Source organism: Symphodus melops (genome assembly GCF_947650265.1).
Source record: "Symphodus melops genome assembly, chromosome: 12".
NCBI lineage: Eukaryota > Metazoa > Chordata > Actinopteri > Labriformes > Labridae > Symphodus > Symphodus melops.
This window is the reverse complement of record NC_136702.1, coordinates 19,129,394-19,155,110: the sequence shown is the minus strand read 5'-3', so window position 1 is coordinate 19,155,110 and position 25,717 is coordinate 19,129,394. Positions and strand designations below refer to the sequence as shown.

The window sequence follows — 25,717 nt, the reverse complement described above, 5'->3', positions numbered from 1 at the left end:
AGCATCTCATTGCAAGACACTAAACAAGTACAATTTTGCTTTCTGAATTGGCAGATATCTTCTTTTTTTTTTAATATTAACAACAAATTCAGGCCTTAATTTCTCTCACTTTATCTTAAAATAGATGTTTATCTGGAGTTGTCTGGAGACTGTGCTAATAAGAAGTGCAATGTGACAATTATTTCCACAAATTAGACAAATACACTTGTAAGGGTTTGTGTTTTTACAGTGCCTGTTTGGTAATATATAGTAAAAAGGAAAGCAAAAGTAAAATATTTACGTAAAAAAAAAAAAAATCAAAATGATAATTTTATTCATATTTTATAGTTGTAACAGGACATTACTTGTCAAGACAGACAGAGCGTTTATCGTTGCCGTGGAAACACCAGATGTTACATGATCACGGCATAAGCTGGATTCCCAGCTGGCCATGACGCCATCTTTTATTACTGTAGTATTGATTGAGAGCCTTCTCAACATTTCTTTAAAGAAGAGTGAAAAAAGGGGAATCAACTATTATTACATTTGATTCATTTTACAAAGGAAAGCGATCCATTGAAAGGGATGTAGCTGGGTGAAAAAACTCTGATATATGACTCTTAAAAACTTTAAATTAAAAACTTTCCCAGAGGAGTGGAGACAATCTAATAGATATGATTACTGACTGTTTTGAAATGACCCTAAAGTACAGATATTCACTTTCCTAAAATCTAAGGATATAATCTCGTTCTAGAGAGAACTTCTACAAAAAGGCAACGTTAAATTAGGCCATGAGTCAAGTTTAATGGTGCAAACAAACTTGCTGGCTGTATTAACTTGAAGATATTTGGAGGTGCAACAGCCATAAAAATAGATCACACTGGCAGAGAATTGGGTGCACCTGAATGGGCCTCTTTATACTACCTGAAATTTAAGTTATGGCAGTTTCATACATTATCACTTACAGTACAGTGGGTGACTTCCTGAAACATAAAGAAATCCATTACTGAGAATAGCATAGCCCATTCAAATAGCTTCCATTATTTCACATCTTGAGCCAATAAGGTTCCCCCCTGAGCTAGATGTAATGGTTTCAAGCTGGAACACTTTGCTCTGTGCATGACCACAGGATACAAATTGCCGACGAAATTATGATCCCTCAATAGCCACTAATTTGGTACATGAAGAAAGGTTCTGAATAGTACTTGTTAGAGAGAGATGATTGATAAGTGAAGAGAAGTGAACACATGGAAGTGTCATGATTTCATTAAGAAGGGTCTTTGTGACAAACATCAAACATCCGGGTTATCAGACTGAAAATACAACGACATCGTAAGTGCAGCTTTAACGTTATCGTATTTACAGTACATGTAAAAAAGAAAAATACTGTCCTAAATGCCACACTGAATATGGACACTATGACCCACTATGAAACAAACAAATTATCCTGCTCTGCTTTTAGCTAAGATAGTAGCATCTTAAGTTAATGAGAGGATCGTTTTCTTAAGCTGTTTTCATATATGCATGCTGGAAAATATTTGTATAATTTCGATGAAGCAACAGAGTCCGCTATCCAGTTCTATAATGAGAATATTTGCCTTCATGTCAATGCTACGTGTAGTCAAACAGAATGAAAACTTCAACAAATGAGTGAAGAACAATATGCTGAAAAGTATGGTTTGTAAAGCAGCCGTTTAATTACAAGCATAGAGATCGTAGTGGTCCATGCATACAGTGACTTAAAATGAGTTACACTTCATTATCATTGAACATTTAATGCATAACTGCATCTTCTGAGTCAATTAGGGACTGTATCCATTGATGGAGTGTTTTGCACTGGAAGCGCCCAAAGTGTAAGAGCGTGTGTCATCAGTGTGTGTACTAGGTTGGGAAAGTTAACTTCTGCTCCCTTTATAGTGGCTGTTAGGTCGGTTTAATTCTCTATGTGCAAAATAATTATCTTTATTCAAGGAAATATCACCAAAAAACATGAAAACAATGTAAATTAAATCCTGTCCTGGCATTGTCAACTGTTCAAAACCTGGAAAATGGACACTTGAAAAGATGAGCCCGGTTTGTTTTTCCTCCTTCATTGTTGCTGACTAAGTTGATATGAGTGGTCCGACCCCGACTTGATCTCGATTGGTCGGTGAGGGAGATGTGGCATTGAGGAACATGATCGTGTTACTAAAGTTGAATGTTTTTAGCTGGGACTGCTGAGCCAGCTAATAAAGGTTCAGGACGCTGAGAGCTTAAAACGCTGTACTGCATTGGTATAGAAAATGGGCACTGCCAGCCAAAAACGGAAAGTGGAAACAGGCCCTAAAGGGATCTTAGAGCTGGAGGTAAATGTGAATTTACTAACTCGACTTCCCAAACCTGATTGTTTTATTTCACTGTCAAACCCCCTGCCTGCTGCAATAACATGAGCTGCTTCGTGTTTCAGCAGATTCATAAATCACTGTATTGATGGCCTGTACAATTTAGAATCAAATCATTTAAATTGAGCTCTTTTCTTTTTCCTTTTATCCCCACGTAGTCCTAATGTTCCCCTTTATGGTTTATGTAATCGAAAAATAAGAACTTTAACACATTTAATTAGAATTTAACTATCTTGTATAACTTTAAAGAATTAAAAAAAAAAAAAAAAAAGCAAAAGCACAGGGATGGCAGATGGTCATTATGCTGCCGCCAGATGTTAACATTTCACAGCTGCAACTGTTTAAATGTTCCAATCACGGTTCATCTTCTTCTCAGGACAGATGTAAATAATAGCGCAGAATTCCTTGATGTATTTCACACATTCTTGATGATTAATGAACTGCCATGAAGTCTAGTCAAACCATCATCAGCCCTCACAAAGGGCCGATTTGAAAAAGGCAAAGAAGACGTGACACACACTTTTAAATGATTAAGAATTCAACTTTTGATTTAACTTCCGTCTGTATCTTGTGTGTAGATCTCACTACTTGAAGCCAATGTCCTTCCCTCCACATGAGCACAATATCACTTTAACACCAGTTCAACTCCAGTGTTCCAAAAAACTATGATAATCATTCACTGGCTGGGTCTTGACTCACCCCGGGGTCCACACATATGAAAGCCTATCGTGCTTGGGTCATGCAGGGAAACACTGGTCCTGCAACACACTACAGATTGTGACCCAACTTTTTTTAAGTCTGTGATCAAGATCAAAGCTGCGACTACATTTCTTTAGAGCAACAGTGGGTGAACACATGAGAAACACTAGAAGCTAGGAACAAGATAGGGTCAAGAGGGAAAAGGGGGGCGGGAGGAGGAGGGAGGTAAACTCTGACAGGCAGGGTCTTGCCTGGGGTCTCCTACCGGGCTTACAAACAAGTAGAGTCTCGATGAGTCCAGAGAAACACGGAAAAACAACGGGACAATGGGCTGGATTGTGCAGCAGTTGTAAAGTGGTCTGGGAAACTCTCAGGCCGGGTTGGGAGGTCTCCTCATGAGAGACAGAAAGAAAAGTGAGAGACATTCTCATTTCATTTCCCCTCCTCTGCAGAGTTCAATAATATACTCAACAATGTCCTTTTCACCCCAAGTTCAGAAAGAATGGGAGGAGGAGGGGCTTAAAAAAAGAGAACGATGCAAAGAGGAAGGGCAGAAAGTGCGGGGCGATAAATGACGATTCGTACGAGGGGACGGAGTGCAAGATGGCATACAACATCTGCTTTGTAATTACTAATCATCTAATTATCATTGTAATGAGGAAGTGGACAACCTTCCCAAAGTCCTGAACAGAAATTCTGATTGGCTCTTTAATCCAATAAGAGTTATAACAAGGACAAATGGGAAAGGGTGTTTGGCTAATCCAATTGGGTCAAGGCTGTGTTTGGAACAACCGGTCACTGTTTCATCTGAAATCCTGGGAGAGCAAATTCAAGCTTTTAATCAATGTTAACTCACCAGTGTGCTCGGACTGTCACATGCACAGGACACACAGACAGTTGAAGTGGAAACAACTTCATTCCCTTTTTTATGTTTTCCTCAATTTTTCTATATAAGGATTATTAAGGGAGGAAATATTTCTACGAGCGTGTGTGAGTTTTTGGTGTGTGTGAGGAATAGAGAGCGAGTGTGCACACCTACCATGTGTGCCCTAATAGAGCACACATGGTAGGGGCATAACCTGCTAATGTTTAACATAGAGTCTGATGGCCTTCTACTACAGACCTCTCAATGACTGCCAAGTCTTTCTCTCCCACCGACACAACTGAGCCTTAACTGACTAAATAATGTAGAAGGCAAATGTGTAGATAATTATTGAATAAGATTGATGCAGCTCAAGCTTAGACATTGACAGAAAGTAAGTCACATGGGAACTGAAAATCATACCCTCATTTTATTTATGAACAACTTTCCATGTGGGACAGGTATGTTTGTGTCATTTGAAACATCCCGCTTTCTCCTTTTTTTCAGTCTCTTAACCCCATTCAATCTATGAAGTCAGGCTGTGGGGGAAAAAAAAGATTAACATCAGAATGTTTTGAATGTAATTATTAATATCTACAATTCTGAATCAATTTAAATAAATACAAACAATTAACAAAACATACATTCTTAGGTCAAAAGTGAAATTTTACAGGCAGCCAGTGTGTTTCTGGAGCAGCCTGTCCAGTAAGTGTTAGAGCACAGTTTGGGTTCAAGTATCCCCCTTGATCTGACGTATTCCATTTGCAAGGTCTGCAAAATGAAAAAGAGATACTTTGTGAAAGATTCAAATTCCTGAGCTCACATCCTATGCCACCACACGGAGTTAAAACAAGTGGTAGAACGGCTGACCCAACGCACACAGCATCACTTTACAAATCTGCCAGCCAAGGACCTGCAAATCAACCAAACAAGATCCATTATGTGTTTCATTTAAAAAAGACCTGTACACCTACAACGCTTTCATAAATGAAGGCTTTAGATTTATGATCGCGTCATGGAGTGACTGTAAAATCAGCCCACACATTATATTCGTAATAAAATATATTACAAGACAAGCATGGCTAAATGTTATCTTTGTTTGAGGTTGTATTTAAGTTGTGTTTTTTATTGTGTTTTTTATGTAAATTATTTCTTAGCACACAGCCTGAACTGGGTATTATAAACGGACCTTTGTAAAGGAAAAACAGGAAATGTGAATTGACCCCCATGATCCTGAGATTCAAAATTAAATTAAATCCTGAGATAATAAAATATTTTCGGCCCTACTAACAACATTAAAAAGTGTTTTTATTGAATGAATGCTGTTGAAGCACAGAAAACAAAATGTGGGAAATCTGGATTATTACAAATGTCCTTTAAGGTTTAAAATCAGAAAGTAAATGGACGCACAAACTCAACAGTGTGAGTCTGTGTCTTTTTTTTTAAAGTAAGACGAAACGGAAGAATAAGAGACTGAAAAATACTGAGAGAAGGTGGGATGTGGAAGGTGAGGGGTTAAGAGGATAGAGAGGTCGTTTTAAGAAAACTGCCATGTGAGGAGGCCTTGGACGACTCAAAGTGAGAGGACATGGTCTTTGTGTCCTCTCCTCTTGCTGTTTCTATGTGGCTTACGTCTCTCCACTTTAAAGGGAAACAAACAACACAACAAGTACACATGATTGGATGGGCGATACATTGAATAGTGAAATATAAAGTTTATAGTCCATACTCACAAGAACAAAAGAACAAAAGAAATAACCACAACACATTATTAGCTATAAGAAAGCGTCACATTTTAATATTCATAAAAAAGATTGGTGTAGTTTAGTTATCTTTAAATGACGGCTACGAATCAACGGTAAATCATATTTACAATTCACCTGGACCAAAGACTATATATGTCTTTTTCTGAATAAACTCAGAGTGAAGAACATTAAACCATGGCTCTAACAGCTCTATTTCACACACTGACATTTGCTGACAGTTTGTTAGGTAGTGTTTGTGCTTAAGGCAGGGAAACCTCATCCACTGCTGGGTCATGTTTTAATTTTAGAGCCATCAAAATCTTATGTCACAGTGATACTGAGCACACACACACACACACACACACACACACAGACACACACACACACACACACACACACACACACACACACACACACACACACACACACACACACACACACACACACACACACACACACACACACACACACACACACACACACACACACACACACTCTCTCTGGTTAACAGACTGGGAGCCAGATCTACAGTACCTGAGTAAGAAACCCTGCAGCTATTTCTGGCTTCTCTTAAATTACTATAAACACACAAACATATATATACACCCCATTACACACACACACGTACGCACACACACACACATATATATATATATATATACACACACATGGCTTCCCACTACACATTCATGTAGGTACACATGCATGCTGACACTAGATACAGCCTGCTAGCTATTTCTGGGCCAGTGGCAAAATAATATGTTTTGATAAGGTCAGCAGCCTGTATGTGGATACCAAACACACTCAAGATGCTGAAATGTCTCTTGAGTTAATTGACAGCAGGAGAAACATGCAGACAGACTTGCGAAGCTCGGGAGAAAACAGAATTAAGAGGGAGGTGAAGATGAGACCATTTCAGACGTAAAGTCGAGAGGGGGAGGCATAACCAATATTTCCTCTTTATTTAATCACAGCTTTTTTGGCATTTAGATTAGTCTGTGTAATGCGGAAAATTCAAATCGACTCACTTAAATGAGGCGCCATAATAGAAAGAAGTAAACCAATATCCTGCCATTTCACTGGAAACGTTACGTCAGTTCAAATTCAACCCTGCTGATTTAAATCGACAGCATTCAGAATATCACCTGCTTGTTTTTTTTCCCCACGTCAGAATCGTCTGTAAGACATCAGCATTACTGTAAATGCTATTGTCTTATCACACATGTCGGCTGTGTAGAACATGTGTCAGGCGCTGCTACCAGGTTGACTCTTAAAGCGCCTTTTATGGTGAAATGACTCGTGGGTACAACTCAAACATGAGGCGTACATGTAAAGTTGGCAGAGCATTCTGGGATTACAGCGCCCCGTCTGAAAGTGGAAACAGAGACAGGGTGTTCTGTATGTGAGTGTGTGTGCGTCTAATTTCCCAAGGCTTTTCAGATACCACAACCAGACCTCAAAACTATCATCAGTGTTCTCGCTCCCATCTGCCAGAGTCATCACCCACACACAGACACTTTCTCTCACTCTCTCTCTCTCTCACACACACACACACACACACACACACACACACACACACACACACACGCACACACACACACACACAAGAAGGAGGTGTGAGATTGCCATCCCTCACCATTTTTTTTTTTTACAAGGGTGGGAACCTGGCTGTAAACTTCTTAACGTTCTTAACTTCTGTCCGTCAAACCACACACTGACTTCCCCTCTCTCTCTCTCTCTCTCTCTCTCTCTCTCTCTCTCTCTCTCTCACACACACACAAACAAACATTTGTTGTCTGCTCGTTAGCCTGCTGAGGTGTTGGTTCTTAGAAGAAAAATAAAAAGAGGTGACAAGAAGCTAGTAACAGCTACTCAGAGTTTTCCTTTTAAAATGTACAGTTGTATTTCACAGCAGGACATATATTTGTAGATCCAGAGAGTTTACAGTGTGCTGATACCAGGCCTGAAGAGTGGCTTTACATCATAAAAGCAGGACAAGACAACACGATGGAGTTTTTAAAATATACAAAAGAATGCAGTCAGAGCAGAGAACTGATGCAGAGGCCTCTGAGGCAGGAAGTGGAAAGTTTGGTAATGAAAAATGACTTGTTGAAAGAGCGAGAGTGAGTGATGATGGTCGGAGAATACAGCATGTCTTCGACTCACATTGAGATGTTTGAATTGTCAGAGAACAGCTGTGGTTTCATGCTTGTTTCAGGCCAATTTGACACCTTTTTTTTTTAAAACAACTACAGCATTTCTGGACATGAATATTTATGTGATTACATAAGAAGAATGCTCCATGAGATGTTAAGAGAAGGAATCCATCAATAATTGATTAGTACGCTCAGACGGCTCTTATTGTTTTATTATTTTCTATGCTGTCCAAGGAAGAAGAATACAAAATGTCCCATGAAATAAAATAACTAATATTGGGCAGAGACAGCTGTCTCGATAGATTTCTCCTTTTACACACCTGTCCACTCGAGTTTTCAACTTTGTGAATAAAAACAAATCAGGGGTGTGGAATGATGAGTCTGATTGAGCACTTTTTTTTTTAGAGTGCACTGGAAAGCAAAACCTAAAGAATGAAACATTTAAAAACAATGACTCATTACTACAGCTTGAAACAAATACGTTTTCTCAAGTTTCTTCAGCTCTTGAATCTTTTAAAATAAAAGTCCCTTACAAGAAATGGAGAACTAAATGTTAACACAAAGAGCTTTAGTTGATGACAAATACGAACTTGCGAAGTACTCTTTAGCTTTCAACATCTTTAAACAATGGTCTGATGAATGATGCACATTCACTTACAACAAGCAGTTTAGTGAAGAGCCCTTGAAACTGAAAAAAAAAGACGCAAAATCAAGTCTTGAAAGAAGAAGGGAAGCTGATTGGATGAGAGACATCCCAAATTAGTTCCTTGAGTGGAGAGCAGGTCTTGAAATTGTTATTTAAAGCTAACGATTAAAGATAACCTTTGTGCAGAGAAAAAAAAAACTGTCTTGAATATTGCCACTTATTTGAAGAAATAAGCTCCGTCAGCAAAGGTGTAATGAAATAAAAAAATAATTAATAAAAACAACAACAACAACTCACGGCTACTTTGAAAACTACTGTTGTGCATGAACCAAAGTGAGGATTGATGGGGGAGCAGATCTAGGAGCAGGGATCACTTTTCAACCCCTGTCTGAGAGTGTGTTCCCCAGACGAGAGGCATGGTGAGTTCCTGGCTGACACCGAGGCCTCCGGAGACTCACAGACGACACAGATTTAATTAGGGAAGGAAAGCAGGAAAAAAAAAAAAAGAGAAGAGGAGAGGAGAAGGAGAGGAGGATGGTGATGTGCGCTGAAAAAAGATTGGACATAACAGGGAGGCAGAAGAAGCCTTACCTTGGTAAGGAGGCATACTGACGTTCCACCTCTTCATAACGTGGTGCCAACCGGGGATCTTGTCCTCTGCCTGGCATCTGGGAAAAAAAAGAGACATTTGGTTAGTTTAGAAGTTAAAAATGTGAGTCCAAGCATGTTGAGTGTGCATCCCTAAGCCCTTATTGCTTCTAGTATGTGAGTCTCTGAAAGTGATTGTGTGTGTGTGTGTGTTTGGGATTCGGGGTAATTGATGATTGACAAAGGCTGGTTATTAGGGATTTAAAGTCAGAGTTTTGGTCTTCTGAGGATTTTTTTTTTCTTCGGAGGGGCGGGAGTGGGGGTCTCCATGCTAGATTAGGTTACTTCAAAACAGGATGGAGTCATCTCACACACACACAGTCACACAAACACACAACGTCAAGTCTCATCTCCATCTTGAAGTAAAAAAGAGATTATGCCGAGCTGCTGACAGTTCAATCTCTACCATTTCCTCTCTTTCTCTACATCTCACTGCTTCTTCTTTTTCCCTCACATCTCCCCCCCCCACCTCTTCTCACACTTATTCCCTCTCTTTACTCCTCTTGCACACACACACACTCAAAAGCACAAGCGCACACGCATACTCTCTCTGTCAGAGATTATCCCGGCCTATTCAGTAGGGAGATTCCAGCTGCCGCGGCGCTCCTTAAAGAAGCCGACTAAACCCCAAACGTCAACAAGCGCCATTAACACACTCACGAGTATGCACAAATACAAACACGCATGCAAACATATACACAAGCCGTTTTCTCTCTAAGACACACTGACTATTGTACATGAGACTCATTTTAACATAATGTGGGGGTGAGAGAGGGAGATAAAAGTCAGTGTTGCGACCCTGCATGCAGGCTGAATTTGAACAATAAAAATAATACTCATACGCGGCGTTAAATAGTCCCTTTGAGGTCTATGCGTTGCTAAGCTTTGAAAATACGCCACCAATTGTAGTCTTTCACACCGTTGCACAATATGAAATGGTGCTCTCTTATTGGCTGTATCACTGTGAATGATCTGCACATTTGAAGCTGTTCTGTCCTGTAACATTATGATGTACAACCTGTTTCCACATAGTGGAACAAAAAAGAGTTTAAGAGCACCATTAGATCCAAAAGAACATAATGGATGTAGCTGAAGTGTGTGTGTGTGTGTGTGTGTGTGTGTGTGTGTGTGTGGGTCCCAAGTGGTGAAGACAAAAAAAAAAAAGTTGAAGGATCTATTGAAAACGAGGCTCTTTTTCTCTCTTCAATTCTAAGTAACACTGTCAACACTAAAGGTGCTGAGAATTAGATATTATAGACCGCAGCTTTTTCTTCTCTCTCTGCATTCCAGGGAACGATGCCAAGAGGCATATAAAACAGATTTTCCGGGCCTGCTTTCTTTTGAACACCTGTCTTTATAGCTTCAATATCTCAGGTAGAGAGAGAGCAGGATATTAAGTTGGAAGAGAGAGGTGGAGCAAAAGAATGAAAAGGCATTAAAGTGGAGGAAAGGAGGTAAGAGAGACAGAGTGAATGAGAAGTAAATGACATAGAGAGAGCGGGGGAGGGTGATAGAGAGAGGAGGAGGAATATTATGATGCCATTGAGAAGTATCAGGGATGAGAGGTGAATTATAAAACAAGAGAGAGACTGGGGTGAAGACGAGGACGAAGGAATAGAGAGGTGAAAGGGACATGGACGAAACAATTTCAACAAGATATTAAAAAGGGGGGGACAGAGATGGCGGGATGGGAGAGATGAGAGAGGGAATACTTGTAACATCTGGCAGAGGTGAGAGGGATGATTAAGGGGGTTAAAAAAAAGGGGAGAGTCATAAATGGAGAGGGGAAGGTGTTGGAGAAATGGAAGAATAAAAGCAGTTGAAATGCAGTGTTTATATAACTGTTCTTAAGGGTTGGTGTCATTCTTTGTTTTTCTCTAATATCAAAAAACCTTATTTTAAAAATGTCATTAAAAGACTCAAACTAACAATTCAGTTGTGTGTCGTTTTGCTCCAAAATAATTTATCCCTCGCAGGCAAAGCCCGATGGTTCCAGTACAGACAGAACCTGTTGGTTCTCCTGTCATGAGTTAAATGGAAACACCAAAAAAAAAAAAAAAAAAAAAACAGTCCTGGTTAGAGCTTGCCTTTAACAAGCTTTAACCAGCTTTTTCTTTTGTCTGACTAGAAACTGGTCAACAGAGAGTTGACTTTAAGTTCAGTCTATAACCTGATGACAAGCTGCATGTGTAAGACAATGTATATAAGTGGAGATTACGTAGAAGCTAAATCGTCAACACTGCGGCTTAAGGTTTGTGTGCAAACGTGCTCTGTCTCATTTTCTCTCCTCATGGATGTTTGTACTGATACAGTCAAAGCTCACACATACACTTCACCTCCTGGGTCAAAGTCCTGCATCGTTTGATCCATTTAAAACACCCAACCTCAAAATGACTTTATCTGTGTTTCTGTGAGTCACCGTGTGTGTACCATTTTTATCATAGACTCTATACACATGTCAGCGAGGGCACCTATTGGTTCCTGAAGTGGACTTCTGAAGCTCAATGTTGGAGATCACCAACAGGACCTCCCCGAAACCACACTGACAAATATGTTTGCAGCCCCTAAAGGAATCTTTTCAGTCATCATGTGTCAACAGTCTCATTTTGTAGAATCAACTGAGAGAGAATTGTATCATGAACCCAGTATAATGTCTTGTATCATCAGTTGAATGAATCGTTACATTCCTACAGATCAACTTTTGGTCAACCCAGTAACAGTCAAAAAGCCGGAGCTGAGGCGGGCCTTAGGCCTGATCAGCTTTAACCGTCCCACCCGTCAGTCAGATCAGCCACACCCCTTATGAATAATTCTTATCCTAAAATTCATCAGATTAAAAAGAGAAATCATTCTCCATACAGTGTGTGTCTTTGCTTTAGAACAAAGCCTCAAGTGGACATCAAAGGAACTGCTTTTTTCCCCTTCCTCATCGGCTTTATTTTTCTACACCTGAGGTTGCCACTTGGTCTTATGAGATGCTGAGACTCTTGACAAGGAATCACAGTTCAACTTGTGGATGAGCATGGGCTGCTATAGGATATATACATCTTGGGATTGATTAACAAATCACTTGTTATTAGCAGCAATGGGATTTGCTTCCAATAAGGAAAAAAGACATATCCTCTAAAAATATTGTATCATGAACCCAAAAAGGGCCTGGCTACAGACGGGCAGTGTGAGTTTATGGTTTGGTAATCTTCTGCTTAAGTGTGTCTCTGTGTGTTTCCAAACACACGGATCAAGTGCAGATTAGCGTGGAATGTCAGAAACGGAGTCAACACAAACAGAAGAGTGTGTCATGAATGTGCATGTGTACATATGAGGTGAGGAAGTGCAAAGAGAGCAAACAAACAGTTCTGACCACACGCATGGTTAGCCGCGAGTCCAGTGGGAGAATATTACGTACAAAAATCTAAATAATAGCAAAGTGAACTATAATGTTGTTCTTTCTACTCACTAAGTAGCATATAACTGTGTGTGATTGGTCAGTTTCATCAGTCAATCATGGCGACGAACAATGATGTAATTTTTCTTCTTTCATATGCCTGACCAACCGACCCGATGTGATTATGGGTACCACTCTTAATACATAATTGTGATGCAACTAATGTTTAGTTTATTCAGAAGAAACCCTCAAAATTAAGCACATAAACCTGCCAGTAAATATACCAAAATGATACATAAATCCAAAGGTTTTAAATCTTGTTTGACACTTAAACACAAATTACAAGTGTTTTCTTTCTACATTCTGCTCTTTTAAACCCATGTGTTATTTAACCCTTTATTGGGCAAGTAACCATTTTTGGTAATTTCCACAAACATTACATATGGCCAGCCTTCTGCATCTCAGTAAGGTCGAGAAGCATGTGATCATCACTCAGCCAATCAGAAGAGATCACCCTACGTCACTGATCCTCCTATTGTGGCATATGAACCAAATATGGAACATTGACATCAATGTTCACTACACTTTTGAAAAAATATATAACAGAATTCAAGTTCTGTCACGTCCCTGAATAACACCATGAGGTATAATTTTTGAATTTCAAAGTATTTCAATGAGTGCCCTGTAAAGGGTTAAATGGAACACGATATGAAAAGCTCCTTTGAACCAGAAGTACGGCTGATGATTTGATGAATCCAATGACAATTCAGCTAGGACCAGGCTGTGACAAGAGCTCCCTGTATTTATCTCTCTGTACCTGTGTGTGTGTGTGTGTGTGTGTGTGTGTGTGTGTGTGTGTGTGTGTGTGGAGAGAGATGTAGTAGCTTCCCAGCATTCATTACTTTGACTGGAGAGCAGTGTGCAGGGGTAAAAAGCTTGTGTGGGACATAATGTAGTACAAGTTTTTTTTTTTTTTCTGTCACCCACACACTAACAGTACCATGCCAACATGTACAAAACAATCCCGCTTCCCCACATGTAAACTAAACATGCACAATCTTTCTGTTTCAAGTGCAGCGACTGTACACTTACAAAGTCTCACTCATAAACGCAGCCAACTGCACAACCCTCTCTCTCTCTCTCTCTCTCTCCCTCTCTCTATCAGGAGCTCACACATATATTTAATCCTGCTCCTTCTCACTTACAGAGGGCTGTGGCAGTAGTGCAGCGCACTGGTTGGGGTAATGGTCTAGTGAAAAACCATTTCACGGCATAGTGAGCAGAAGAGAGGCTGAGAGGAGAGCGCGGAAATCAAGCAGAAGAGACTGATACTGAAGGGAGAGCAAAGCAGACACATGCATACACACACACGCACGGTACACGCAAAACACACAGCTCCACTGGCACACACACTGTAAGAGGGTCTCATCTCTCTACTTCCAACAGACCCTTCAATTTACCCATAAAACACATCACCACAACACGTTCAGCACTGACACACACACACTCACATTCTTGGACTTTTTTAGAGTTTTTTTTCTCTCTCGGCCTGACTTAGACAAATACACACACTCGGCTCACACATCCTATCTCTTTCACTTGAGCTGTTTCAAGGATTTCAAAGGGATTTAGATCGACCCGGAGTGTTTGGTAGATGAGCTTCAATGAGGTCCAAATGTGAAGTGTCTCTCTTTTTTTTTTTATCTCTCCCTTTAACTCTTTGTGTGTTCTCTTCTTAACCCCCCCACCCCCCTCAAACTTTCCCCTCCCTTCCTTATTCCCCCCCTCAGCACGTCTACACCTCATTCTTTCCCCTTCATTAACCGGCTCTCCTGAAGTGAAATAAAGGGTTCCTGTGTGCACTATTAAGTACCCCTCCCCAACCTTTACTCTTATTTAAGATCTCTTAAAACTTCTACATCCCTCATGCTGTTATCTCACTCCACCCACCTTTTCCTCCCCATCCATCACTTATCCCGCAATTTACAACTCTCTCTTCCTGATCCCTTCCATTTAGCTTCATCTTTCTTCCTTATCCCTCACATATATTCCAATATTAGCCCTCCCTCACTCCCTCTTCCTCAAATCAATGATGACAAAAAGCAAGAGCATAATCCCCATCAGTCACTTTCTATGCCCTCCTTTCCAGCCCACCCTGCCCTTCCACTCTTCCTCTGTGGGAAGGAAACCCCATTTAGAAACCCCTTCTTTCCTCCCTGCATACATTTTGTTTTTTTCTCCGAGTCCATCTGTCTATCTCTCACTCTTATTGTCTTTCTCTTCCTTCATAAATTGATACAAAAAGATTTGTTCCCTTTCCGTCATCCCCCCATTCTGCCTCCCACCCGCGTAGAAATCAATGAATAAGGGAAGCCTGGTTCTAATCCGCATCAGTCATATCGTTCTGCTCAGCCAGCACTTTGGGCTGACACAATTAACACACAGCTTTGAAGAGTCTGCAATTTCTGTGTGTGTGTGTGTGTGTGTGTATACATATATATGGGGCTGTCTGTAATAAACCTGTGGTGTGTGTCTGGGGTCTGTGCATCTCGTCTGGTCCCTGGTTCGATTCAATCATGATAATCCCGTCAATGGTTTGATTGATATCACGATGCATCATGATGGGCTGCGTCCTCAATTTTCTATATTACTGCACATGACTAAAGTCTACGAGCATCACCAGTACACAATCATCGATTATGTTCTATCACCGCATCCATCACAGAATCATCCATGCCTGCATGGCGATGCATCGTGGAAACAACTCACATCAACACCTAAATGCCTGCGCTAGCCCGTTTTCACTCCTACGCCATTAAACGATATTGTTTCTTTGGGGCGATAGTAGTAGAGGTTAATTGTCGGGCAAAACTACACAACACTTCCAACTGAATCCAACTGAAATCAAGGTCTAACTCCTGTCTTTAGAAATTTAACTTCCTCCTTTCTTCACTAATGAGTTGAAAAATCTCCAACACGCCTCATTTTCATAACCAACATTTAGCATCTAAACATGTTTCCTGTTGTCCGTTCACCTTTGATCTCCCATCACACAATCCCATCCAGCCCGTGTATTCTACCCATGTTTTAAATCACTTCTTAAAACTCATTTTTATAGACTTGCTTTTATGTGATCTTTTCTTTTCAGATTTCTACTAGACTCTCCTTTCCTCATTCATTTAATTGCTTTTATCTATCTCTTATTTGTTTTAGCCTTTCAATTCCTCCCTTCTTGCACTTATCTTACAGCACTTAGTAGTTTACTCCTTTTAACGTTCAACTCTTCTGGTGTCTGCAGTCTTACTCATTTTACCTTCTCTTATTTATCTCTTCTTTTATCCTCATTCTACTTGTGATGTGATGTCGTCCCACCCCCCTTCAGTCTAATTATTAGTTCTTTTATTTGAGCCATTTGTTTTTAGTTTGGTCCATCCGTTTACCTCTGTTCCCTCTTAATGCTGTTGTATTTGTTGTATCTGTCCATCACTCTCTTTATTTATATATCAACATTTCGTTATTATTATTATTATTATGTTTAATCTCCATCCATTGATCCACATTCATCCATCCACATGTTCATTCCAGAGAGAGCAGTCATTGCAGCGGCTGTTGAAAAGCCATCCATTCTCTCAGCCTAATGACTACATCCTCTTAACAAAGACGGAAAGAGGGCTCACACACATCCACAGGCACGTTAACCTCGAAACACACACAGCTATTCTTATAAGGCTGTTACATGGTTCATCAGTCTTCTTATAAGCCTGTGTTGACCACACAGAAGACAACTTCAGTCCTGCTCCTCAGATACACATTTGGTGGCCTAATTTCTAAAATCATAAAAATAGTAAACACGTACACTACAGCTATTTAATGTGTGTGTTTCATATGCAGAATAATAAATGTGACCTGAATGGTTACAGTGAGTTTCAAAAGCAAAAAGCACCTGGCAGAGTAATCGCTGAGTCATTGTTATCGATCAACCACCCTCTGCAAAACCGCCCGTGCACATGCCCCATTTCAGTCACTTTGTGCTCCACGGGCTGTAAAAACTCTCTCAGTCCTGCTGGGAGACACAGAGACTGACAGCCCTGAGAGTGATGACAAAAAAAATGAAAGACGTGAAGTGAGGGAGAGGTGGAGGGAAAACAGGGAGGGGGATAAAATAATCATGGTTGAATTTGTTTGTTTGTTTGTTTACAACACCAAGGAAGCGCCACGCATCTTTATTCAACAACCTCCTCCTACCTAAATGTCAGTGATGCACTAGAATAAAGGGCTTAGAATTAAGACTGGGTGCACAGTTAAATGTCACAGCGCTGTTGAGCCTCTCGTACAATTAAGACCACAGAAGGTCAATTTTCCCCAAAGCACGCAGCTTAACACGTCTCCCATGAATACAGCGATTAATACTACTTAATGCAAAATGTATTCTGTTTATTTAGTGTGGGTTTGTGAGGAAGTGGGTGTAAGTGTATATTAGGTGTGTGTGTTTGCTGTATGCACATCAGTATGTAGATCTCTATTACATTAACTCATTTAAGTTTAAGTAAAAAAAACCCCCCAAAAACCCAAGGTTTTCAATCATCTCAGACAACTCTCAGCAGACAGCTGTCATTTTATACACTTTACCTCCCTAAACACAACCCTCACATCTACCTGAAATGTAACCAACACCTCTGTTTTAATCCTGAAATAAAACACCAGTCGGCTCATATTGTAGGATGGCTAATTCAGTCCTTTAAAGAACGGTCGTCCTGCATCATTAGCAGAAAACAGCAGGAAATTAAATTCCAGGACTGATTGATCAGCGTGTCTGTGAGTGCTCTCTAAGGGAGAACTGAACATCTTAACACTAATACTGCTGCAGTCACTTTGAGATGTGTATATGGCTTTCAAATGAGCTTGTATGGATTTATGTTATATTTCCTAAGTAGTTTCATGTTTAGGAGATAATAGAAGTATACTTTCATTTTAACCAGAAGAAAACTCACTGAGTTTAAAAATCTTTTTTCCAAGAGTGTCCTGGCCAAGGCAGGCATCAACACAAAGTATCTGATGTCAGGTACATGAAGATATGTTCAGAAAGATATAAACTATAGTTTTAGTCAAAATCCACCACAATCAATAAAATATATTCAGCAAACAATCAGATGCAAATGGCAGTCATTTTAAGGGTTCTTTAAAGCATCCCATTAGACTGTCTCCCATCTATCAGAGAGCAACGAACTTCAGTTCAGTTCTGACCTTTGGATGAGAGAGCGAGAAAAGCTCAATGGATCAAAGATTGTAAGTCCCTGAACTTATCTGACCTGATGTAGGTGAGAAGGTAAAAAGGAAGAAATGGTTTGGCAGCATTATGTTAGAAGGAAGAATGTGCAAGTCTTTGATCCAATAGATGGCGCCCCTGAGCACTAGCATGAAACCAAAGCAAACTGTGGTTAGGCGACATCTTCGCCATACTCAAGTCTCCGCTCTCCTCCAGCGACACACCACCAAAGCCCGCTCCACAGAACCCTTGAGTTGACTCAAGCTGCAACATTGTTGTGTTAGAGGGCATTGTTGTGTTAGCGGGCTAATGTTAACACACTTCAGTTAGCTCGCAGCTTCACATTGCATGAACATTTACATGGAATGACCTTGGTCTAAGAACGCCAACGTGACATTTGAATAAGCAATGAATGTTATTCTCCTTTTGTCTAGTCCTCGACTAAAACATACACAAGGGGAGGAGCCAGCGGCCTCAACCATGTAAACACGGCTCTGACAACAACACACGTCTCACTCCGTCATGACTCAGACACATACTGTATATTCAAAGGAAATACTTGATTTCTGCTTTATTTAAATGTAAACTGGCACACACTCGCTTCCTTCAAGGTAAAATCTAATTGATATTTGCTTGTGCTCAGTTCTTTGCTTGGCTACGGAGACACTACAAATATCCATCAATAAAACCCTCACTGTTTGAGGACTTCAGCACCAGTCTGAGTTATTTGTAATAAAACAAATCAGATGTAGGGGCTTACTATTTTGAACAGGAATGGTAACTGAGTCAATATAAAGTGAATACATGAGCAGATTTTTGTGGACAAAAGAATCTCAATTGTGCTCGGCCTGACATGCAAAAAAAAAAAAAAAAAAAAAAAAAAAAAACTGATCATGAACTGTGCACTTTTTGTTAGAAATGGGCTATTTTTGTAAAGTGTGTATACTTTTATAAACTTATATATTTCAGTATGAGAGCTTAGAGGGGAAGGATGGAAATAAAAGAGAGAGAGAGAGAGAGAAGAGGAGACAGCAAGTAGGAGAAGTGAGAGAGATGGGGATAAATAAATAAACAGTAAAAAGGAAGGTAAGGCGATAGCAGAGAGGATAGGATTAATCTCTGCAGCACAGCTTTTGGAGGAATACACACAGAACCACACATGCACATACACACTCACTGTATTCAGCTGTGTGCACACTTGCATGCAAAGACATAGACACATTATAAGTACAGTAGAAGAAGTACAATAAAAGACAGTAAATTACACAGACTTGATAAAATGAACATGCACACACACACACACACACACACACACACACACACACACACACACACACACACACACACACACACACACACACACACACACACACACACACACACACACACACACACACACACACACACACACACACACACACTGGTTTATCCACTCCTTAGTGTTCTTAACAGTTTAGCTCGTCCTTGACAGTGCAAGGTGGGGAGTTGATAAGGGGACAGAGAGAGAAAAAGAGAGAGTCAGGGGTGATTTTATATATGGAGGGGCAGAGAGAAGGATGAGGAAGAGGAGAGCCTAAAAAGTGAAGGAAGATAATTTGGTTCCCTTTAAGCCCCTCCCTGCCACACAGATACTATATATCCCTCTACCTCTACCCCCCACTCTCTATCTGAGTCTCCTTTTCCCTATCCCAAACTTCACGACTTAAAAAAAGTTCCCCTTTGAGGATTAGAGGCAACAAAGAGAGGTGAATTCCAAGGAAGAGAGGGGAGAAGTATGGGGGAAGTGCAGAGAGGTAAGGGGTTAAAGTGAAGTCCATTTGCCTGAAAGGGGTGATGTGAGAGGGGAGAAACAGCTAAAGATGAGAGTAAGGTACATTTCTACCACCTCTGTCATTTTTTATAATGTCAGCACCTTAGGTAGATCTATTTATGCTGAGTTTCTATTAGTTGATTCCCATATTTTAAACACATTTCCCCTTTGATATCTCAGAAGGGGAACCTTGCACAAGAGCATATTTACACATAACAGCCACACTTTCACTCATATGTGTGTGTGTGTGTGTGTGTGTGTGTGTGTGTGTCAGTAAGTGAGTGTATGCTCGCATGCATACATGCTGGTGATCTGAATGTGGGTCTAAAAACACATTTTTTTGTGTGCACGTGTGTGTGATTGTGTGACAGTGGGAGCAGGTGGCTCCAGTGTCAGGTTAGATGGAGCTGTAATAGGATGGAAGTGACACTTTCTCTTCCTGCCTCCCTCACACACTTTCTCTCTCTACTTCAGATGATTGGTTCCAGTCGGGAGGCTAGTTACAGCTGCGGTGTCTTTTGATTCTTTCCTCTATTTCCGATATTTTTATCCCTTCTAATCTTATGAAAGTCTTGACCTCTTCTAGTCGACTGTCTACCCCCGTGTTACACTGTTTTAGCCGTCACATGTTTTATGTTCTGTCCTCTCCATTTCTACAAAGCTCTTTTCCCTTTAATTCTCCTCTGTTTTTCTTCTTCTCAGTCGAAAATGTCCGTTCAGATGAAGTCGTGGTTATGAGCCTGCAGGTACTGACACATGGCAGTGTAATATGTACTGTATACAAGCTTAATCCTCATGGCAAAATGCCGTGACTGTAAAACTGTTGAGACAATTTTTTTACATTGACACAAGATTTTAAAAAGAGAAAATCATGGATTGTCCCCAAAATAAACAACAACAAAAAAAGCCAACAAAAACCCAAATAACAAAACAAAAAAAATTTAAAAAACTCAAAGATGAGATATTTTGTTAAAGGCACATGAACCTAGACTTGGCCTTAATACTAAATAAAGTGGCAATAGGACATCGATAGTGTTGTTCAAATGTGACTGAAGAATAATCATCTAATCAACAGCAATGGTCAAAATCTGTCAATCCATTTATAATGTGTTAACAGTGATATTAATGTTTTGGAAATTTATTAAATGAGAGATGCATAATTCTTAAAAACATCTTAAAAGTTCTTTATAATACACCATATCTGTATAAAATGGAGTGGCAAATACGTTTGAATTAAAATCACTGAACAATAGTGTGTAAATAAATGGTAAATGGACTGGGAGCCTGTTAAGTTCTTTTCTCTTCTTCTAATGAATCAGAGCGCTTAACACCTCAGGCCGCGCCTTACACATGCTGATGGCACACTGAGGTTGCTTTGTGGCAACCTCAGTGTGTGGCTGCAGGAGCTGGGGATCAAACCCCTGACTTTTTTGGTTGAGAGGTGACCGACTTTACCAACTGAGCCACAGTCGGCCCATAAATTATTAAAAATATTATAAACTTTATCCATTACTGATGGTTGACGCATGAATTCACACATGGTTTACTGGTGGCCTTTTATATGAAAGAGTGCCCGAGAGGATGGTGTAAACTGGGTAAAAGAAAAATAACAGATGTACTGAGATGTTTGGAAAATGTTGGCAATATTTTTAGCTTTGTGTTGGATGGCATGCTGTGACAGGAGGCAGAAATCCAGAGGGTGTTTTCTAAGATGACCTGGATGCAGGAAAATATAGGCTCCCATGTTTTCTATGGTGTTTTGGGTGTGTTGTTCGGTTTGAGTATCTTACAAGAAGTTTAAAAAAAAGTACATGAATTCATGAAAGTGTAAAATTCTCAATACTGTATATTCTGAGAAACCTCATTTTCTCACGTAGTAAAAAAAAAAATGCTTAGTAACCTTGCAGAAAGGCCACCTTAACCTATACTATTGTCATTTTTTTAAAGGGTTGGGCGTGGGGATTAGTGTACCCTATACCTAAGTGTACCTGTTGTAAGCATTAAATTCTTAAAATGCCGACAAAGAGATTTGAAACATCCCTGAGCAGTTTTCAATCTGTCTGAAAGCTCTGACTTGGCTGAAGGGTCAGATATTACCTTCAGTACAAGTGTGGATAGTGCCATCAAAATACTCTCCAAGAAATGGAGACGGAAGTTTTCCTGCAGACACCAGCAGTCTGTTCAAGATTGGCCAAGACGTGGATTTAAGGTTGCTTGGGAGGGGGGTGGGCAGGACAGCCTTAGAGAGAGCAAGGATGGGTGGGAAAGAAAGAGAAATGTAAGGAGAGAGCAAGACGGGGATTAGAAACCGTCTGAAAGGCAGTCACTTAATTTCCTGGCGAACCTGGCTACGATTATCTACTGGGTGGGAATGGAACGTTTGATGTCCTGGGACCAGACTAATCCATGGTGACTAACCTCCACCTCTAATTTCCTCTGGATTAGCTCTCTCTGCTACTTAATGAAAAAAGATGGAGGTGGATAGATGGACCTACAGTGAGAAAGGGCGACCAAGAGCGATTGTGTTTCTTCTTTCCTGACTTTTACATTTTTCTTTGGTAGAAATTCGGGAGAATTTGTTTGAATATTAAAATTACTTAAAAAAGGACTGGTGTCTTAGAGAATAATAGGTCAAACCAACTCAAGAGACATTGTTCTCTGGGTGGAAAAAGGGTGTGTCCTGAATATGTACTACTATCAATAGTACTACTATCAATCAGTTAGATATGTTTAAAAAATCAGTCAAAATCAACGTGAAAATGATGAAAAGATTTGCAGGTCAGACATTGCTCAGATGGGTTATGTTTTTTAAGGGAATTCAGAAAAACAAGCCACATTAGAAGACAAAGAAAAAGAGGTACAGTAAGGAACAAAAGCTAGGAAAACACACAAGAGAGAAAATAAAGACAACCTGAAGAAAAGGAAACAAACCATGAAGGGGAATGGAGAAAGGTAAACAGTTGGTAGCTGGATTCAAATCAAAAATAACATATATACAGAGAACAAAACAGGATAGCTGCATTCAGTTCTGTTTACAATCTCTCAGAGTCTTGTCTAAACTCAGCAGTAGTCCAACAGATAAAACACACAAAGAAAGCCACACGCTCATGCTTTCCATGGTAACCAGCTGGCTCTGACCTCCTGCCTGTTTGGATTCATAAATTGGTAAAGCTGAAGGTGACTGAGTGCAAAAATGTGGGACCTCATGATTTGGGGCTAATTACAAATTCACAAAGGACAGAAAATACACACTTTTAAAACATCTCTAAAAAGATGTTAATTATTATTATTATTATTATTATTATTATTTTTAAATGAACCATTGCCATATTTAGCTAAACTGTTTTTTTTCCTGATTTTTTCTCTTTCCCAGTAAGCTTTTCTCAAGAGGGAAAAGCTTGAAGTGTTGCCAGGTTACAGACCAATCTGACCAATGACATGTCACTTGACCCTCCTCTCGGCCAATGCCGTGTCTCCAACAACCGGCTGGGCCCCAGCTGGCCAATTAGCTCGCCTCTTAGTGTGGAGCCTGGCCAATGAAAAGCCCCGGGAGACTTCTGTTCATCTGAACTCACAGATGGGAGAGAAAAGAGGGAGAGAAAAAGACTGTGTGTATCTGTGTGTGTGTGCGTGTGTGTGTGTGAGAGAGAGAGAGAGGGTGTGAGGACTTGGCCTGAATTCCCTTCACTATTGAGACATCTTCACTGAAGAGGTTGGCTAGTTTTGAGTTAGCAGTTGGAGACAGATCGCTTCATTTAAAAGCGACCACGGGGAGAATTTCAATGCAAGTCGATGAAATAAAAGGAAACCCAGCTACAAACTAGCCACATTCTAGGACAGGGACTATTTATTGCTGATTCTTTATCACTGGAAGATAAACATCTTTAACATTGTGAGCAAAACGCCTTCTGTAATCTTTATTAAATCCATTGACTTTAATTCAAGGGAAATCCCTCCAAAGACAGGTTAGAAGAAGTGAATATTTAACATTAAATGACAGGGCCTTCATGATACTGAGCTGGAGAAAAATCAGAGGCTTTACACATAAAAATAGCAGCAAATGCAAAAATGTAGACTGGAACTTGAAAAGCCCTCCTTGCCTCACTAGTTACACTGATTTGGAGTGGAAATCGTGCCAGCGTTTTAGCAGTATGTCTATTTTTTTATCAGTGAACCATTAAGTGAAACTGACTTTCTTTCAGTCAGCATTTTGGACAGCTGTACTGAAATGCCACAGTTACATAAGCTCCCCCTCTCAATATCTCAGTGTGGGACTTTAATTTCCTCGATTTCTTCACAAGTCCAACTGAAACTTTCCCTGACATACACTCTTCTTCATGTTTACAGATAACACACTCTCTCTAGACATCTCTCTAAATTGCAATTTCAGCTCTCTTTATTGGCCTGGCATGAAAGCTCGTCTGTGCTGACGGAGACGCACAGGAGAAAAGTAATAAACAACTGAAAAAAAGGTGTATGAAAATACAAGACAAATAAACAAACTGTTGAACAAGAGCACTTTGAATAATTATATTTATATTTATTTCACACTGGGAAAGACAATGCAAAGGGTTAAGAGGTGAAACATGCGTCCAGGAGGAGTTCGCATTGACCACTTTGCACAGCATGGCTGCTTTAAACTGAAACAATCAAAAGTGTTTCCTGTTAGGCAGTCAGATAGTGGGGTTTTGTGGTTCGAAAACATGGGTCCATTTTTTATCGTGGGAATATATCAGGCCCTTGAAGGTTTAACCATTTCTTGTTAAGTCTAACAGCTCATTTTTAAAAAACATTTTGGATACATCGTCCATCAGGTAAAGCTATTTCATAACTACTACTGAGAATAGCAAACATTTATTTGACTTCAGATGCACCAATTTGGAAAATCAGAGCCGAACTGATGTTTGGAATTACTGACTCTGTTTTTTCACTGCTTCTTCAAAAGTGTGTTTTACATTTTTTTTTTTTTAAATGATCCGATGGATTTGACATATTCAAACTATTGTTTGAAGTCCCTCCTCTTGCAATGTCATTGGAACATGTCCTACAAAATGCCGATCACTGATCGCTCCCTGCTGACATTTTCTCTCATGTTTGACCATCGACACACATCAGAGTTTGTCCAACTGGTGGCTTCTTCTGCACGATTTAAAACCCTCCTCTCTGAATCAGCAGTTTACTATGCTGTACTGTCTTGCCTGCATTACACTGATGCTACACAACTGATGCACATCGGCTACATTGCGTGGCCACATTATTTGCTGCTCGGCTGGTGTATCAGCCAATAACAACGTTCGACCAAAACATCCCCAAAAACTAACATTTGCAACAACTCTACTGAATGTAAGAAGGATGAAATAGGAGGTTTAAGGATTTTTTGTTTATGACGGCCCTTCTTCTCCTTCGCTCTCGTTTCCCTGTCTGACTTTCAGATGACTGTTTGTCTCCCACTCCCTCGCTCCATCTCTTTTGACATCTAGATGCCTGCTCTCACTGGGAACTACTGTATGGCTCTCAATCCTCCTCCCTCTCTCCTCTCCATCTCTCTCAGTATTTCTTATCTTACAGATGACTCACCATATTTCAATGCCAGATATTTCTCTCTTAGAAGCTCAAGAGCTGCATGCTGCTTTAAGAATCGCTGACAATCTCCAAGTACACAATCACGCACCGTTTGTTCCTGCTTGCTCACACACTGACAAGTGCGTGTGTGCAGTGTGCTCACAGGTACACATATTTGACACTTAGAGGTGTGTATGTCCTCGACAACACAGCTGAGCCAACAATCCAGAAAACACACACACACACACACACACACACACACACACACACACACACACTGCAGTTGGCTATCTGTCTTGTCCACAGAGCAGTGGCCACTGTTGATAACACTCTTCACTGGACCAAAACTCATCACTCTTTGCACACATATCAGGACAAGGCTTTGCGTGTGTGTACGTATGTGTGTGTGTGTGTGTGTGTGTGTGTGTGTGTGTGTGTGTTAGGGTGTGTTTGCCTGTACACTTCTTTCTCAAAGCTTGAATAGAAGTCATGAGAACTAAGTAGAAATCTTGATTTAATAAGACGTAACATCATCAAGACACATGAGCTATACCTCAAAAACGAACACACACACACAC

The 25,717-nt window shown here is 40.2% G+C and overlaps 1 protein-coding gene across 3 annotated transcripts in view; it reads right to left on the bottom strand.

The window, feature by feature from the left end:
• The window catches only part of LOC306832593 (partitioning defective 3 homolog B-like), a 201,422-nt gene that overhangs the window by 11,937 nt on the left and 163,768 nt on the right, over positions 1 to 25,717 (bottom strand). For all 3 annotated transcript variants that reach the window (XM_079357396.1, XM_079357397.1, XM_079357398.1), the window contains exon 23: positions 9,060 to 9,136. In XM_079357396.1, the coding sequence (XP_079213522.1) occupies positions 9,060 to 9,136 (77 nt within the window). The remainder of the gene's footprint in view (positions 1 to 9,059; positions 9,137 to 25,717) is intronic.